This window comes from Coregonus lavaretus, assembly GCF_964263955.1.
Source record: "Coregonus lavaretus genome assembly, chromosome: 25".
NCBI classification, from domain to species: Eukaryota; Metazoa; Chordata; class Actinopteri; order Salmoniformes; family Salmonidae; genus Coregonus; species Coregonus lavaretus.
In genome coordinates, this window is record NC_140012.1 from 41,737,359 (window position 1) to 41,755,756 (window position 18,398).

The following is an 18,398-nucleotide window of genomic DNA, read 5'->3' on the forward strand; positions in this document are numbered from 1 at the left end:
CATGCTGCTGAAGGACACTGCTGGCTGCACTAACATAGCATATAGAATATTATATGCATTATACGTTACATAATATGACTTACAGTTGAGTGCATGCATTTATATGTGACCCCAGTGGGAATAGAACACACGACCCTGGCGTTGCTAACAGCACTACACTACAAACTAGACTCCGAGACCCCCAGCGTCCTAGCGTCACTTCCTGTTTTAATATACACATGCATTACCAGTTACCAGAGGCTTCAAGAGACCAGCGACCATTCTGCCTTAGCCATAATGGAAACTCAAACTGAGCTCCTCTTGTCTGGCCCTGCCTGCACACACAGTGCCTTGCCTTCCTGTGGAAATAACTGATAATGGTAGTTCCCTCTTAAACAGAGAAGAAGAGTGTTTGGTCCTCAGGCTTTAGTAGGAAGTCAGGATTCTGTGGGAATTTGAACAACAAGCCAACATATCTTGGCTTGTTGCCTGTATCGTACTGTAGGGTTGGAGGTTTGATGATATATATACATACACTACCAGTCAAAAGTTTGGACACACCTACTCATTCCAGGGTTTTTCTTTATTTTAAATATTTTTTACACTGTAGAATAATTGTGAAGATATCAAAACTATGAAATAACACATGGAATCACGTATTAACCCAAAAAGTGTTAAACAAATCAAAATATGTTTTATTTTTTGAGGTTCTTCAAATAGCCACCCTTTGCCTTGACAACTTTGCACACTCTTGGCATTCTCTCAACCAGCTTCATGAGGTAGTCACCTGGAATGCATTTCAATTAACAGGTATGCCTTCTTAAAAGATAATTTGTGGGATTTCTTTCCTTCTTAATGCGTTTGAGCCAATCAGTTGTGTTGTGACAAGGTGGGGGGGGTATACAGAAGATAGCCCTATTTGGAGAAATACTAAGTCCATATTATGGCAAGAACAGCTCAAATAAGCAAAGAGAAACAACAGTCCATAATTTCTTTAAGACTTGAAGTTCAGTCAATCCGGAACATTTCAAGAACTTTGAAAGTTTCTTCAAGTGCAGTCGCAAAAACCGTCACGCGCTATGAAGAAACTGGCTCTCATGAGGACCGCCACAAGAATGGAAGACCCAGAGTTACCTCTGTTGCAGAGGATAAGTTAATTAGAGTTACCAGCCTCAGAAATTGCAGCCCAAATAAATGCTTCACAGAGTTCAAATAACAGACATATCTCTATCAACTGTTCAGAGGGGACTGTGTGAATCAGGCCTTCATGGTCGAATTGCTGCAAAGAAACCACCACTAAAGAACACCAATATGAAGAAGAGACCTGCTTGGGCCAAGAAACACAAGCAATGGACATTAGAACGGTGGAAATGTGTCCTTTGGTCTGGAGACCGAATTGGAGGAGGAGGTGTGATGGTGTGGGGGTGCTTTGCTGGTGACACTGTCTGTGATTTATTTAGAATTCAAGGCACACTTAACCAGCATGGCTACCACAGCATTCTGCAGCGATACGCCATCCCATCTGGTTTGGGCTTAGTGGGACTATCATTTGTTTTTCAACAGGACAATGACCCCACATACCTCCAGGCTGTGTAAGGGCTATTTGACCAAGAAGGAGAGTGATGGAGTGCTGCATCAGATGACCTTGCCTCCACAATCCCCCGACCTCAACCCAATTGAGATGGTTTGGGATGAGTCGGACGGCAGAGTGAAGGAAAAGCAGCCAACAAGTGCTCAGCATATGTGGGAACTCCTTCAAGACTGTTGGAAAAGTATTCCAGGTGAAGCTGGTTGAGAGAATGCCAAGAGTGTGCAAAGCTGTCATCAAGGCAAAGGGTGGCTATTTGAAGAATCGCAAATATAAAATATATTTTGATTTGTTTAACAATTTTTGGTTACTACATGATTCCATAGTTTTGATGTCTTCACTATTGTTCTACAATGTAAAACATATTAAAAATAAAGAAAAACCCTTGAATGAGTAGGTGTGTCCAAACTTTTGACTGGTACTGTACATGCATACATACATACATACATACATAAATACATACATGCATTCTGTACATATACAGCACGTATGAGGCTTGGGCTATGATATCGAGCCTGCCTTTGTTTTGCTGACTAGCAGGTTTCTTAAATTCACTTTATCTTCTCTTCAGTAGCAGTACACCACTGAGGCCATTTTCATCAAACCTGCTCAGAGATGTTATGTTATAGATATAGTGAGAGATGATCAGGGATGTTATATTATAGATATAGTGAGAGATGATCAGGGATGTTATGTTATATTATATTAGATATAGTGAGATGATCAGGGATGTTATGTTATATTATATTAGATATAGTGAGAGATGATCAGAGATGTTATGTTATAGATATAGTGAGAAATGATCAGGGATGTTATATTATAGATATAGTGAGAAATGATCAGGGATGTTATATTATAGATATAGTGAGCGATGATCAGGGATGTTATGTTATATTATATTAGATATAGTGAGATGATCAGGGATGTTATGTTATATTATATTAGATATAGTGAGAGATGATCAGAGATGTTATATTATATTAGATATAGTGAGAGATGATCAGAGATGTTATATTATATTAGATATAGTGAGAGATGATCAGAGATGTTATATTATAGATACAGTTGCTTGCGAAAGTATTCACCCCCTTGCCATTTTTCCTATTTTGTTGCCTTACAACCTGGAATTAAAATGGATTTTGGGGGGGTTTGTATCATTTGATTTACAAAACATGCCTACCACTTTGAAGATGCAAAATATTTTTTATTGTGAAACAAAAAAGCAATAACAGAAAACTTGAGCGTGCATAACTATTCACCCCCCCAAAGTCAATACTTTGTAGAGCCACCTTTTGCAGCAATTACAGCTGCAAGTCCCTTGGGGTATGTCTCTATAAGCTTGGCACATCTAGCCACTGGGATTTTTGCCCATTCTTCAAGGCAAAACTGCTCCAGCTTCTTCAAGTTGGATGGGTTCCGCAGGTGTACAGTAATCTTTAAGTCATACCACAGATTCTCAATTGGATTGAGGTCTGGGCTTTGACTAGGCCATTCCAAGACATTTAAATGTGTGTCTTAAACCACTCGAGTGTTGCTTTAGCAGTATGCTTAGGGTCATTGTCCTGCTGGAAGGTGAACCTCCGTCCCAGTCTCAAATCTCTGGAAGACTGAAACAGATTTCCTTCAAGAATTTCCCTGTATTTAGCGCCATCCATCATTCCTTCAATTCTGACCAGTTTCCAAGTCCCTGCTGATGGAAAAACATCCCCACAGCATGATGCTGCCACCACCATGCTTCACTGTGGGGATGGTGTTCTCAGGGTGATGAGAGGTGTTGGATTTGCGCCAGACATAGCGTTTTCCTTGATGGCCAAAAAGCTCAATTTTAGTCTCATCTGACCAGAGTACCTTCTTCCATATGTTTGGGGAGTCTCCCACATGCCTTTTGGCGAACACCAAACGTGTTTGCTTATTTTTTTCTTTAAGCAATGGCTTTTTTCTGGCCACTCTTCCGTAAAGCCCAGCTCTGTGAAGTGTACGGCTTGAAGTGGTCCTATGGACAGATACTCCAATCTCCGCTGTGGAGCTTTGCAGCTCCTTCAGGGTTATCTTTGGTCTCTTTGTTGCCTCTGATTAATGCCCTCCTAGCCTGGTCCGTGAGTTTTGGTGGGCGGCCCTCTCTTGGCCGGTTTGTTGTGGTGCCATATTCTTTCAATTTTTTAATAATGGATTTAAATGGTGCTCCGTGGGATGTTAAAAGTTATTTTTTTTAAACCCAACCCTGATCTGTACTTCTCCACAACTTTGTCCCAGACCTGTTTGGAGAGCTCCTTGGTCTTCATGGTGCCGCTTGCTTGGTGGTGCCCCTTGCTTAGTGGTGTTGCAGACTCTGGGGCCTTTCAGAACAGGTGTATATATACTGAGATCATGTGACACTCAGATTGCACACAGGTGGACTTTATTTAACTTCTGAAGGTAATTGGTTGAACCAGATCTTATTTAGGGGCTTCATAGCAGAGGGGGTGAATACATATGCAAGTTATTTTTTTCATCTCACTTCACCAATTTGGACTATTTTGTGTATGTCCATTACATGAAATCCAAATAAAGATCCATTTAAATTACAGGTTGTAATACAACAAAATAGGAAAAACGCCAAGGGGGATGAATACTTTTGCAAGGCACAGTATAGTGAGAGAATAAAAAAGCTCCCTCTTATTGGCCTTGGGCTTCATCTGATTGCCTTGCAGTATATGATGGCAGGCAGTATAGTGATTTACAATGGGAGACATTTTTGCTGTGTGTTTCAAACATGAAAGAAAGGGATGTTTTCTTTGTCGTCAGGTCAGCAGTAGTGTTCCATCTAGACACACTGCAGCTATGAATAGACGCTTTTATCCTTGATCCCGTTCAACAACAGGAAATTGGCTGAAATCATACTTGATGCCCAACTGGCTCTTAGAGACCCGCTCCTGATCATTAGCATTGTCTAGCTGATGCCTTAACGAGCTATGTTACAGTATTGTTTTACATTGTTCCTCTTTCCCTCTCTCAGGGTGGAGACTGCATGCACCAAGCTGGTGCAGGCAGCGTCCATGTTGAAAGCAGACCCTTACTCCGTCCCTGCTCGAGATTACCTCATCGACGGCTCCCGGGGCATCCTCTCTGGCACCTCGGACCTGCTGCTGACCTTCGACGAGGCTGAGGTACAGTGGAGAGTAGAGTGGAGTGGAGAGTAGAGTAGAGTGGAGAGTAGAGTAGAGTGGAGTACAGTAGAGTGGAGAGTAGAGTGGAGTGGAGAGTAGAGTGGTGAGTAGAGTAGAGTAGAGTGGAGAGTAGAGTGGAGAGTAGAGTAGAGTGGAGAGTAGAGTAGAGTGGATAGTAGAGTAGAGTAGAGTGGAGAGTAGAGTGGAGAGTAGAGTAGAGTGGAGAGTAGAGTGGAGAGTAGAGTGGTGAGTAGAGTAGAGTGGAGAGTAGAGTGGAGAGTAGAGTGGTGAGTAGAGTAGAGTGGAGAGTAGAGTGGAGAGTAGAGTAGAGTGGAGAGTAGAGTAGAGTGGAGAGTAGAGTAGAGTGGAGAGTAGAGTAGAGTGGATAGTAGAGTAGAGTGGAGAGTAGAGTGGAGAGTAGAGTGGAGAGTAGAGTGGAGAGTAGAGTGGTGAGTAGAGTAGAGTGGAGAGTAGAGTGGAGAGTAGAGTGTAGAGTAGAGTGGAGAGTAGAGTGTAGAGTAGAGTGGAGAGTAGAGTGGAGAGTAGAGTGGAGAGTAGAGTGGAGAGTAGAGTAGAGTGGAGAGTAGAGTGGTGAGTAGAGTAGAGTGGAGAGTAGAGTGGTGAGTAGAGTAGAGTGGTGAGTAGAGTAGAGTGGAGAGTAGAGTAGAGTGGAGAGTAGAGTGGAGAGTAGAGTGGAGAGTAGAGTGGTGAGTAGAGTAGAGTGGAGAGTAGAGTTGAGAGTAGAGTGGAGAGTAGAGTGGATAGTAGAGTAGAGTGGAGAGTAGAGTGGAGAGTAGAGTAGAGTGGAGAGTAGAGTGGTGAGTAGAGTAGAGTGGAGAGTAGAGTAGAGTGGAGAGTAGAGTAGAGTGGAGAGGAGAGTAGAGTGGAGAGGAGAGTAGAGTGGATAGGAGAGTAGAGTGGAGAGGAGAGTAGAGTGGAGAGGAGAGTAGAGTGGAGAGTAGAGTAGAGTGGAGAGTGGAGAGTAGAGTGGAGAGTAGAGTGGAGAGTAGAGTAGAGTGGAGAGTAGAGTGGATAGTAGAGTAGAGTGGAGAGTAGAGTGGAGAGTAGAGTGGTGAGTAGAGTAGAGTGGAGAGTAGAGTGGAGAGTAGAGTAGAGTGGAGAGTAGAGTAGAGTGGAGAGGAGAGTAGAGTGGATAGGAGAGTAGAGTGGAGAGTAGAGTGGTGAGTAGAGTAGAGTGGAGAGTAGAGTGGTGAGTAGAGTAGAGTGGAGAGTAGAGTAGAGTGGATAGTAGAGTAGAGTGGAGAGTAGAGTGGAGAGTAGAGTGGAGAGTAGAGTAGAGTGGAGAGTAGAGTGGATAGTAGAGTAGAGTGGATAGTAGAGTAGAGTAGAGTGGAGAGTAGAGTGGAGAGTAGAGTGGTGAGTAGAGTAGAGTGGAGAGTAGAGTGGAGTAGAGTAGAGTGGAGAGTAGAGTGGTGAGTAGAGTAGAGTGGAGAGTAGAGTAGAGTGGAGAGGAGAGTAGAGTAGAGTGGAGAGTAGAGTGGTGAGTAGAGTAGAGTGGAGAGTAGAGTAGAGTGGATAGTAGAGTAGAGTGGAGAGTAGAGTGGAGAGTAGAGTGGAGAGTAGAGTGGAGAGTAGAGTAGAGTGGAGAGTAGAGTGGATAGTAGAGTAGAGTGGAGAGTAGAGTGGAGAGTAGAGTGGTGAGTAGAGTAGAGTGGAGAGTAGAGTGGTGAGTAGAGTAGAGTGGAGAGTAGAGTAGAGTGGAGAGGAGAGTAGAGTGGATAGGAGAGTAGAGTGGAGAGTAGAGTGGTGAGTAGAGTAGAGTGGAGAGTAGAGTGGTGAGTAGAGTAGAGTGGAGAGTAGAGTAGAGTGGATAGTAGAGTAGAGTGGAGAGTAGAGTGGAGAGTAGAGTGGAGAGTAGAGTGGAGAGTAGAGTGGAGAGTAGAGTAGAGTGGAGAGTAGAGTAGAGTGGATAGTAGAGTAGAGTGGAGAGTAGAGTGGAGAGTAGAGTGGTGAGTAGAGTAGAGTGGAGAGTAGAGTGGAGAGTAGAGTGGAGAGTAGAGTGGTGAGTAGAGTAGAGTGGAGAGTAGAGTGGATAGTAGAGTAGAGTGGAGAGTAGAGTGGAGAGTAGAGTAGAGTGGAGAGTAGAGTGGATAGTAGAGTAGAGTGGAGAGTAGAGTGGAGAGTAGAGTGGTGAGTAGAGTAGAGTGGAGAGTAGAGTGGTGAGTAGAGTAGAGTGGAGAGTAGAGTAGAGTGGAGAGGAGAGTAGAGTGGATAGGAGAGTAGAGTGGAGAGTAGAGTGGTGAGTAGAGTAGAGTGGAGAGTAGAGTGGTGAGTAGAGTAGAGTGGAGAGTAGAGTAGAGTGGATAGTAGAGTAGAGTGGAGAGTAGAGTGGAGAGTAGAGTGGAGAGTAGAGTGGAGAGTAGAGTAGAGTGGAGAGTAGAGTGGATAGTAGAGTAGAGTGGATAGTAGAGTAGAGTGGAGAGTAGAGTGGAGAGTAGAGTGGTGAGTAGAGTAGAGTGGAGAGTAGAGTGGAGAGTAGAGTGGAGAGTAGAGTGGTGAGTAGAGTAGAGTGGAGAGTAGAGTGGTGAGTAGAGTAGAGTGGTGAGTAGAGTAGAGTGGAGAGTAGAGTAGAGTGGAGAGTAGAGTGGAGAGTAGAGTGGTGAGTAGAGTAGAGTGGAGAGTAGAGTAGAGTGGAGAGTAGAGTAGAGTGGAGAGTAGAGTGGATAGTAGAGTAGAGTGGAGAGTAGAGTGGAGAGTAGAGTGGTGAGTAGAGTAGAGTGGAGAGTAGAGTAGAGTGGAGAGTAGAGTGGAGTGGAGAGTAGAGTGGAGAGGAGAGTAGAGTAGAGTAGAGAGTAGAGTAGAGTGGATAGTAGAGTGGTGAGTAGAGTAGAGTGGAGAGTAGAGTGGTGAGTGGAGAGTAGGGTGGAGAGGAGAGTAGAGTGGAGAGTAGAGTAGAGAGTAGAGTGGAGAGTAGAGTAGAGTAGAGAGTAGAGTGGAGAGTAGAGTGGAGAGTAGAGTGGTGAGTAGAGTGGAGAGTAGAGTAGAGTGGAGAGGAGAGTAGAGTGGATAGGAGAGTAGAGTGGAGAGTAGAGTGGTGAGTAGAGTAGAGTGGAGAGTAGAGTGGTGAGTAGAGTAGAGTGGAGAGTAGAGTAGAGTGGATAGTAGAGTAGAGTGGAGAGTAGAGTGGAGAGTAGAGTGGAGAGTAGAGTAGAGTGGATAGTAGAGTAGAGTGGAGAGTAGAGTGGAGAGTAGAGTGGAGAGTAGAGTAGAGTGGAGAGTAGAGTGGTGAGTAGAGTAGAGTGGATAGTAGAGTAGAGTGGAGAGTAGAGTAGAGTGGAGAGTAGAGTGGTGAGTAGAGTAGAGTGGATAGTAGAGTAGAGTGGAGAGGAGAGTAGAGTGGAGAGTAGAGTGGAGAGTAGAGTGGAGAGTAGAGTAGAGTGGTGAGTAGAGTAGAGTGGAGAGTAGAGTGGAGAGTAGAGTGGAGAGTAGAGTGGAGAGTAGAGTGGTGAGTAGAGTAGAGTGGAGAGTAGAGTGGTGAGTAGAGTAGAGTAGAGTGGAGAGTAGAGTGGTGAGTAGAGTAGAGTGGAGAGTAGAGTGGTGAGTAGAGTAGAGTGGAGAGTAGAGTGGAGTGGAGAGTAGAGTGGAGAGGAGAGTAGAGTAGAGTGGATAGTAGAGTGGTGAGTAGAGTAGAGTGGAGAGTAGAGTGGTGAGTGGAGAGTAGGGTGGAGAGGAGAGTAGAGTAGAGTGGAGAGTAGAGTAGAGAGTAGAGTGGAGAGTAGAGTAGAGTGGAGAGTAGAGTGGAGAGTAGAGTGGTGAGTAGAGTAGAGTGGAGAGTAGAGTGGTGAGTAGAGTAGAGTGGAGAGTAGAGTGGTGAGTAGAGTAGAGTGGAGAGGAGAGTAGAGTAGAGTGGAGAGTAGAGTAGAGAGTAGAGTGGAGAGTAGAGTAGAGTAGAGAGTAGAGTAGAGAGTAGAGTGGAGAGTAGAGTGGTGAGTAGAGTAGAGTGGAGAGTAGAGTGGAGAGTAGAGTAGAGTGGAGAGGAGAGTAGAGTAGAGTGGAGAGTAGAGTAGAGTGGAGAGTAGAGTGGAGAGTAGAGTGGTGAGTAGAGTAGAGTGGAGAGTAGAGTGGAGAGTAGAGTGGTGAGTAGAGTAGAGTGGAGAGTAGAGTAGAGTGGAGAGTAGAGTAGAGTGGAGAGTAGAGTGGTGAGTAGAGTAGAGTAGAGTGGAGAGTAGAGTGGAGAGGAGAGTAGAGTGGAGAGTAGAGTAGAGTGGAGAGTAGAGTAGAGTGTAGTACCGTAGAGTACCGTGGAGTATAATAGAGTACCGTACCCTATCCATCCATTACCCCATCCATCCATCCATCCATCCATCACCCCCCATCCATCCATCCATCACCCCCATCCATCCATCATCACCCCCATCCATCCATCCATCCATCACCCCCATCCATCCATCCATCCATCCATCCATCCATCCATCCATCCATCCATCCATCACCCCCATCCATCACCCTCCATCCATCCATCCATCACCCCCATCCATCCATCCATCACCCCCCATCCATCCATCCATCACCCCCATCCATCCATCATCACCCCCATCCATCCATCCATCCATCACCCCCATCCATCACCCTCCATCCATCCATTAACTCCCATCCTTCTCTCGTCATCCCTCCCTCTCTCCTCCCCTGTTATAGAAATCACCAGACATCAGCTCTCAGCGAGCACAGCAGCAGGCAGTAGAAACAGGCAGTAGCTGTCTGCAGCAGTCAGCAAGACTCAGTAGGGAGGAGTCATCAGTTAGCACTGACAGGCTGTTTATCTGTTCATGCAGCTGGGCTCAGGGACAGTAAAACAGTACACCGTTTAGAGACAGGCAGCTGGGCTCAGGGACAGTAAAACAGTACACCGTTTAGAGACAGGCAGCTGGGCTCAGGGACAGTAAAACAGTACACCGTTTAGAGACAGGCAGCTGGGCTCAGGGACAGTAAAACAGGACACCGTTTAGAGACAGGCAGCTGGGCTCAGGGACAGTAAAACAGTACACCGTTTAGAGACAGGCAGCTGGGCTCAGGGACAGTAAAACAGTACACCGTTTAGAGACAGGCAGCTGGGCTCAGGGACAGTAAAACAGTACACCGTTTAGAGACAGGCAGCTGGGCTCAGGGACAGTAAAACAGTACACCGTTTAGAGACAGGCAGCTGGGCTCAGGGACAGTAAAACAGTACACCGTTTAGAGACAGGCAGCTGGGCTCAGGGACAGTAAAACAGTACACCGTTTAGAGACAGGCAGCTGGGCTCAGGGACAGTAAAACAGTACACCGTTTAGAGACAGGCAGCTGGGCTCAGGGACAGTAAAACAGGACACCGTTTAGAGACAGGCAGCTGGGCTCAGGGACAGTAAAACAGGACACCGTTTAGAGACAGGTAGCTGGGCTCAGGGACAGTAAAACAGTACACCGTTTAGAGACAGGCAGCTGGGCTCAGGGACAGTAAAACAGTACACCGTTTAGAGACAGGCAGCTGGGCTCAGGGACAGTAAAACAGTACACCGTTTAGAGACAGGCAGCTGGGCTCAGGGACAGTAAAACAGTACACCGTTTAGAGACAGGCAGCTGGGCTCAGGGACAGTAAAACAGTACACCGTTTAGAGACAGGCAGCTGGGCTCAGGGACAGTAAAACAGTACACCGTTTAGAGACAGGCAGCTGGGCTCAGGGACAGTAAAACAGTACACCGTTTAGAGACAGGCAGCTGGGCTCAGGGACAGTAAAACAGGACACCGTTTAGAGACAGGCAGCTGGGCTCAGGGACAGTAAAACAGTACACCGTTTAGAGACAGGCAGCTGGGCTCAGGGACAGTAAAACAGTACACCGTTTAGAGACAGGCAGCTGGGCTCAGGGACAGTAAAACAGTACACCGTTTAGAGACAGGCAGCTGGGCTCAGGGACAGTAAAACAGTACACCGTTTAGAGACAGGCAGCTGGGCTCAGGGACAGTAAAACAGTACACCGTTTAGAGACAGGCAGCTGGGCTCAGGGACAGTAAAACAGTACACCGTTTAGAGACAGGCAGCTGGGCTCAGGGACAGTAAAACAGGACACCGTTTAGAGACAGGCAGCTGGGCTCAGGGACAGTAAAACAGTACACCGTTTAGAGACAGGCAGCTGGGCTCAGGGACAGTAAAACAGTACACCGTTTAGAGACAGGCAGCTGGGCTCAGGGACAGTAAAACAGTACACCGTTTAGAGACAGGCAGCTGGGCTCAGGGACAGTAAAACAGTACACCGTTTAGAGACAGGCAGCTGGGCTCAGGGACAGTAAAACAGGACACCGTTTGGAGACAGGCAGCTGGGCTCAGGGACAGTAAAACAGGACACCGTTTAGAGACAGGCAGCTGGGCTCAGGGACAGTAAAACAGGACACCGTTTAGAGACAGGCAGCTGGGCTCAGGGACAGTAAAACAGTACACCGTTTAGAGACAGGCAGCTGGGCTCAGGGACAGTAAAACAGGACACCGTTTAGAGACAGGCAGCTGGGCTCAGGGACAGTAAAACAGGACACCGTTTAGAGACAGGCAGCTGGGCTCAGGGACAGTAAAACAGTACACCGTTTAGAGACAGGCAGCTGGTCTCAGGGACAGTAAAACAGTACACCGTTTAGAGACAGGCAGCTGGGCTCAGGGACAGTAAAACAGTACACCGTTTAGAGACAGGCAGCTGGGCTCAGGGACAGTAAAACAGTACACCGTTTAGAGACAGGCAGCTGGGCTCAGGGACAGTAAAACAGGACACCGTTTGGAGACAGGCAGCTGGGCTCAGGGACAGTAAAACAGGACACCGTTTAGAGACAGGCAGCTGGGCTCAGGGACAGTAAAACAGGACACCGTTTAGAGACAGGCAGCTGGGCTCAGGGACAGTAAAACAGTACACCGTTTAGAGACAGGCAGCTGGGCTCAGGGACAGTAAAACAGTACACTGTTTAGAGACAGGCAGCTGGGCTCAGGGACAGTAAAACAGTACACCGTTTAGAGACAGGCAGCTGGGCTCAGGGACAGTAAAACAGTACACCGTTTAGAGACAGGCAGCTGGGCTCAGGGACAGTAAAACAGTACACCGTTTAGAGACAGGCAGCTGGGCTCAGGGACAGTAAAACAGGACACCGTTTAGAGACAGGCAGCTGGGCTCAGGGACAGTAAAACAGGACACCGTTTAGAGACAGGTAGCTGGGCTCAGGGACAGTAAAACAGTACACCGTTTAGAGACAGGTAGCCAGGGGCTTCGGCCCAAATGGTGCCTTATTCCCTATTTAGTGCACTGTATAAAGAATAGGGTGCCATTCGGGACTTAGCCAGCGAAATTGCTTATACAGCAGCACTGGGATTGGGAGAGGAGAGGCGCACAGTAACAGCACGCACGCACGCACACACACACACACACGCACACGCACACGCACACACACACGCGCACACACACACACGCACACACACACATACACACACACACACACACACGCACACGCACACACACACACATGCAGCTGGTGAGTAGCTGGCAGGGCAGGAATGTCATTAGCACAGCATTATCACCAGGCCTCATTAACAAGCTACTGTACCGATGGTGTTTTTTTTAACCCTTTATCTATCTAGTCCAGTTGAGGTCAGATGACCTCTTTTACAAGGGAAAGCTTGTCATTTCCTTAGTGTGGTAATGTAATAATAATACATTAGCATAATCACTACAAAATAATCACTTTCAGCGGTAATTCAGACATCAAACTGAAGATGGTTTTAGACTGACCAATGCATGTAGCATGGATTAGGGCCTAATGCATTTATTTCAATTGACTGATTCCCTTTAACTCAGTAAAATCTTTTTTTTTTCGTATTTTTGTTCAGTATAGATTGAGGCAAAAGGTATGGCACAAAACGCTAAAAGATACAGATCTGACTTCAAATCAGATTTCCAAATCTAGTTTCCGCTAAGAAGCAATCTAGATATTGAGCGATATAGACGATTGATCCTGTTTCGTGTTCTTTTGATCAATTGCAGGTTCGTAAAATCATCCGTGTGTGCAAAGGTATCCTGGAGTACCTAACCGTGGCGGAGGTGGTGGAATCCATGGAGGATCTGATCACATACACGAAGAACCTGGGACCTGGTCAGCCCCTTTTTTTAAAGTTACATTTACTTTGACGTGTTGGTAATTTAGCAGACGCTCTTATCCAGAGCCACTTACGTTAATGCATTCATCATAAAGGTAGACTGGTGAGATAACCACATATCACAGTCATAACCGCATAGTTACCATGACTACGGAGATTACTTTAATAAAAGAACGCATAATAACAATAATATTTGCCATTTAGCTGACAAATTTTATCCAAAGCGATTACAGTGAATGCATAAATGTTAATATTGGTATCCCCAGTGCGAATGCTGTGTTGACGTCATGATTTGATGAATTACTTGATGGTCTCTGCATGGATGGCCTGTTGACCGGAAGTGGGAATGACTTGAGAGAAGCGTGTTATATAACTGGTCCTTTGTGTGGTTGTTCCTGTCCAGGGATGACGAAGATGGCCAAGATGATTGACGAGAGACAGCAGGAGCTGACCCACCAGGAACACCGCGTGATGCTGGTCAACTCCATGAACACGGTCAAAGAGTTGCTCCCTGTCCTCATCTCAGGTGACTGCTTCCTCCTCCTACCTCTTCTCTCCTCTCTAAAGATCATTCATATTAGTATTATTTATGAGAGTACAGAGGGAATGTAGAGAGGGAGATGGACATAGACAGGAAAGGTTGAGATGGGGCTAGATCCCCTGTTGCCAGTGGGAATGCAGAGTCAGCAGCTTTACCACTAGATCAAATACAGGACTGTTTTTCTAACCGAATAATACTGGATCTTCACAGTTATCTATACATCTAACTGATGATCACTGTTGTTGTGGTGTTGCTACAGGTATCAAGATCTTTGTGACGACCAAGACGTCCGGCAGCCAGGGGGTAGAGGAGTCTCTGAAGAACAGAAACTTCACCTTCGAGAAGATGAGCGCTGAGATCAACGAGATCATCAGGGTGCTGCAGCTCACTTCCTGGGACGAAGACGCCTGGGCCAATAAGGTACGGAGCTTAGCTAGAACCACACCCCCCCCAGGGTTGACTTTGGCCGGTGTTGGGTGAAGTTTTCCCCTAGCCGCTGATCTTCGGTCAGTTTTGCATTAACGGTTAATGTTAGGATTGGGGGAAAGATGCTGATACTGGATCAGTACCTGGGGGAAACTTAACCCAAGAGCTCGCCTTTGGAACTCTCTCTCCCATGCACACACGCCAACCCTCGAGAGCTGCTCGTCTCAGGCAAGGAAGAGGGTAAATGCTTTGGCCAGTCACTCGCTCGCTCATTAGGAACATTACTACTACAGCTAAAGAAAGTAAAGAAAGCGATGTGTTTTTTTGTGTCCAGTGTGAGTTTGCTTGGATCTGGATCTGTATTGGGATTGAAGGCTGAAAACAGTCACTGTCAAAGCTTGGTCTGCTAAACACCCACGTGCGCTCACATGCGCTGTACACCGTGCGCTCACATTCACATAAACACTCCCAGAATGCTGTGGGAGAAGAGCTCTCCGCAGCCTGGACAGGTTTTCGTGTGATGCCAATTTTACTTCTCAGTGTTAGTAAAATGACTCATGTTTTTATGTTTCTTTTTGGATGAGCCCATTTTGAGGTGGCTCATTTGTCTAAAATGGCTGTTTGTTACATTGCTATTTGAAGATTTAACATGACCACAGACACAGGGTCCTAATTTCCATTTAAGCAGGTATGCATAGGCTCTCTCTCTCTCTCTCTCTCTCTCTCTCTCTCTCTCTCTCTCTCTCTCTCTCTCTCTCTCTCTCTCTCTCTCTCTCTCTCTCTCTCTCTCTCTCTCTCTCTCTCTCTCCTGTCTCTCTCCCTGTCTCTCTCTCGCTCTCTCTCCCTGTCTCTCTCCCTGTCTCTCTCTCGCTCTCTCTCTCTCTCGCTCTCTCTCATGACTCTCTCTCTCGCTCTCTCTCATGACACTCTCTCTCATGTCTCTCTTTCAGTTAGATACCTGCTCAGTGAAAACTCCTTCAACTCTTCCTGGTTAGCATGCTCAGTCTCAAACTGCTGGATTTCTTTCCCCTGCCACCCCACTCTCCTCTTTCCCCTGCCACCCCACTCTCCTCTTTCCCCTGTCACCCCACTCTCCTCTCCGATGTACACTACCGTTCAAAAGTTTGGGGTCACTTAGAAATGTCCTTGTTTTTTAAAGAAAAGCAATTTTTTTGGTCCATTAAAATAACATCAAATTGATCAGAAATACAGTGTAGACATTGTTAATGTTGTGAATGGCTATTGTAGCTGGAAACGGCTGATTTTTCATGGAATATCTACATAGGCGTACAGAGGCCCATTATCAGCAACCATCAGTCCTGTGTTCCAATGGCACGTTGTGTTTTCTAATCCAAGTTTATCAATTTAAAAGGCTAATTGATCATTAGAAATTATGTTAGCACAGCTGAAAACTGTTGTGCTGATTAAAGAAGCAATAAAACTGGCCTTCTTGAGACTAGCTGAGTATCTGGAGCATCAGCAATTGTGGGTTCGATTACAGGCTCAAAATGGCCAGAAACAAAAAACTTTCTTCTGAAACTTGTCAGTCTATTCTTGTTCTGAGAAATGAAGGCTATTCTATGCGAGAAATTGGAAAGAAACTGAAGATTTCGTACAACGCTGTGTACTACTCCCTTCACAGAACAGCGCAAACTGGCTCTAACCAGAATAGAAAGAGGAGTGGGAGGCCCCGGTGCACAACTGAGCAAGAGGACAAATACATTAGTGTCTAGTTTGAGAAACAGGCGCCTCACAGGTCCTCAACTGGCAGCTTCATTAAATAGTACCCGCAAAACACCAGTCTCAATGTCAACAGTGAAGAGGCGACTCCGGGATGCTGACCTTCTAGGCAGAGTTGCAAAGAAAAAGCCATATCTCAGACTGCCCATCTTAACTCTTTCTTTTTATTGGCCAGTCTGAGGTATGGCTTTTTCTTTGCAACTCTGCCTAAAAGGTCACCATCCCGGAGTTGCCTCTTCACTGTTGATGTTGAGACTGGTGTTTTGCGGGTACTATTTAATGAAGCTTCCAGTTGAGGACCTGTGAGGCGTCCATTTCTCAAACTAGACACTCTAATGTATTTGTCCTCTTGCTCAGTTGTGCACCGGGGCCTCCCACTCCTCTTTCTATTCTGGTTAGAGACAGTTTGTTCTGTTCTGTGAAGGGAGTAGTACACAGCGTTGTACGAGATCTTCAGTTTCTTGGCAATTTCTCGCATGGAATAGCCTTCATTTCTCAGAACAAGAATAGACTGACGAGTTCCAGAAGAAAGTTATTTGTTTCTGGCCATTTTGAGCCTGTAATCGAACCCACAATTGCTGATGCTCCAGATACTCAACTAGTCTCAAGAAGGCCAGTTTTATTGCTTCTTTAATCAGCACAACAGTTTTCAGCTGTGCTAACATAATTGCAAAACGTTTTTCTAATGATCAATTAGCCTTTTAAAATGATAAACTTGGATTAGCAAACACAACGTGCCATTGGAACACAAGACTGATGGTTGCTGATAATGGGTCTCTGTATGCCTATGAAGATATTCCATTAAGAATCTGCCGTTTACAGCTACAATAGCCATTTACAACATTAACAATGTCTACACTGTATTTCTGATCAATTTGATGTTATTTTAATGGACAAAAAAATGCTTTTCTTTCCAAAACGTGACCCCAAACTTTTGAATGGTAGTGTCTTTACTAGGCTTCTTACTATTTTTCCGTTGCCTCTTTCTTTCCGTTGGTATGTCTGGTTAAACATTTGTATATGTTTTGTTCTTCCTTTCTTTTTACCATTCTTTCCCCCCCCCCCTCCTCCCTGTAGAAGGTAAGCCTACATCTTTCGCCCCCTACCTACCTTGTTGTGTGGTTGTGCATTCAACAGCAGCATGTCTGGTAGCTCTCTGTCTGTGTGTTGACGATGATGATGATGATGATGATGATGATGATGATGATGATGATGATGATGATGACAGTCTTGTGCCATGCAGTTGTCCATGTTTCTTTTTGTGTAGTAGATCAGTGCTGCAGTAAACTAGGAGTGCTTCTATATTAGATGCGCTAGGTGAGTGTGAGTGATGTTAACAGAATGGAATGACATATTTGATCTGAGTGTTCTTCTCCTGTACTATAGATGTCAGTAATAGGATGTTCTTCTCCTGTACTATAGATGTCAGTAATATGATGTTCTTCTCCTGTACTATAGATGCCAGTAATATGATGTTCTTCTCCTGTACTATAGATGCCAGTAATATGATGTTCTTCTCCTGTACTATAGATGCCAGTAATATGATGTTCTTCTCCTGTACTATAGATGTCAGTAATAGGATGTTCTTCTCCTGTACTATAGATGTCAGTAATATGATGTTCTTCTCCTGTACTATAGATGCCAGTAATATGATGTTCTTCTCCTGTACTATAGATGTCAGTAATAGGATGTTGTTCTCCTGTACTATAGATGTCAGTAATAGGATGTTGTTCTCCTGTACTATAGATGTCAGTAATAGGATGTTGTTCTCCTGTACTATAGATGTCAGTAATAGGATGTTGTTCTCCTGTACTATAGATGTCAGTAATATCATGTTGTTCTCCTGTACTATAGATGTCAGTAATAGGATGTTGTTCTCCTGTACTATAGATGTCAGTAATAGGATGTTCTTCTCCTGTACTATAGATGCCAGTAATATGATGTTCTTCTCCTGTACTATAGATGCCAGTAATATGATGTTCTTCTCCTGTACTATAGATGCCAGTAATATGATGTTCTTCTCCTGTACTATAGATGCCAGTAATATGATGTTCTTCTCCTGTAATATACAGTGAGGGAAAAAAGTATTTGATCCCCTGCTGATTTTGTACGTTTGCCCACCGACAAAGAAATGATCAGTCTATAATTGTAATGGTAGGTTTATTTGAACAGTGAGAGACAGAATAACAACAAAATAATCCAGAAAAACGCATGGCAAAAATGTTATAAATTGATTTGCATTTTAATGAGGGAAATAAGTATTTGACCCCTCTCAATCAGAAAGATTTCTGGCTCCCAGGTGTCTTTTATACAGGTAACGAGTTGAGATTAGGAGCACACTCTTAAAGGGAGTGCTCCTAATCTCAGTTTGTTACCTGTATAAAAGACACCTGTGACAACAGTTGGTGCGATTATTCGCAAATGGAAGAAACACAAAAGAACTGTCAATCTCCCTCGGCCTGGGGCTCCATGCAAGATCTCACCTCGTGGAGTTGCAATGATCATGAGAACGGTGAGGAATCAGCCCAGAACTACACGGGAGGATCTTGTCAATGATCTCAAGGCAGCAGGGACCATAGTCACCAAGAAAACAATTGGTAACACACAATGCCGTGAAGGACTGAAATCCTGCAGCGCCCGCAAGGTCCCCCTGCTCAAGAAAGCACATATACAGGCCCGTCTGAAGTTTGCCAATGAACATCTGAATGATTCAGAGGAGAACTGGGTGAATGTCTTGTGGTCAGATGAGACCAAAATCGAACTCTTTGGCATCAACTCAACTCGCCGTGTTTGGAGGAGGAGGAATGCTGCCTATGACCCCAAGAACACCATCCCCACCGTCAAACATGGAGGT

At 45.3% G+C, this 18,398-nt stretch overlaps 1 protein-coding gene across 1 annotated transcript in view; it reads left to right on the forward strand.

Annotated features, from left to right (window-relative positions):
- The window catches only part of LOC311101029 (vinculin-like), a 58,649-nt gene that overhangs the window by 17,070 nt on the left and 23,181 nt on the right, over positions 1-18,398 (forward strand). Inside the window, exons 3-6 of the mRNA XM_084142041.1 lie at positions 4,563-4,713; positions 12,725-12,833; positions 13,241-13,363; positions 13,638-13,798. Coding sequence (XP_083998167.1) covers positions 4,563-4,713; positions 12,725-12,833; positions 13,241-13,363; positions 13,638-13,798 — 544 coding nt within the window. The remainder of the gene's footprint in view (positions 1-4,562; positions 4,714-12,724; positions 12,834-13,240; positions 13,364-13,637; positions 13,799-18,398) is intronic.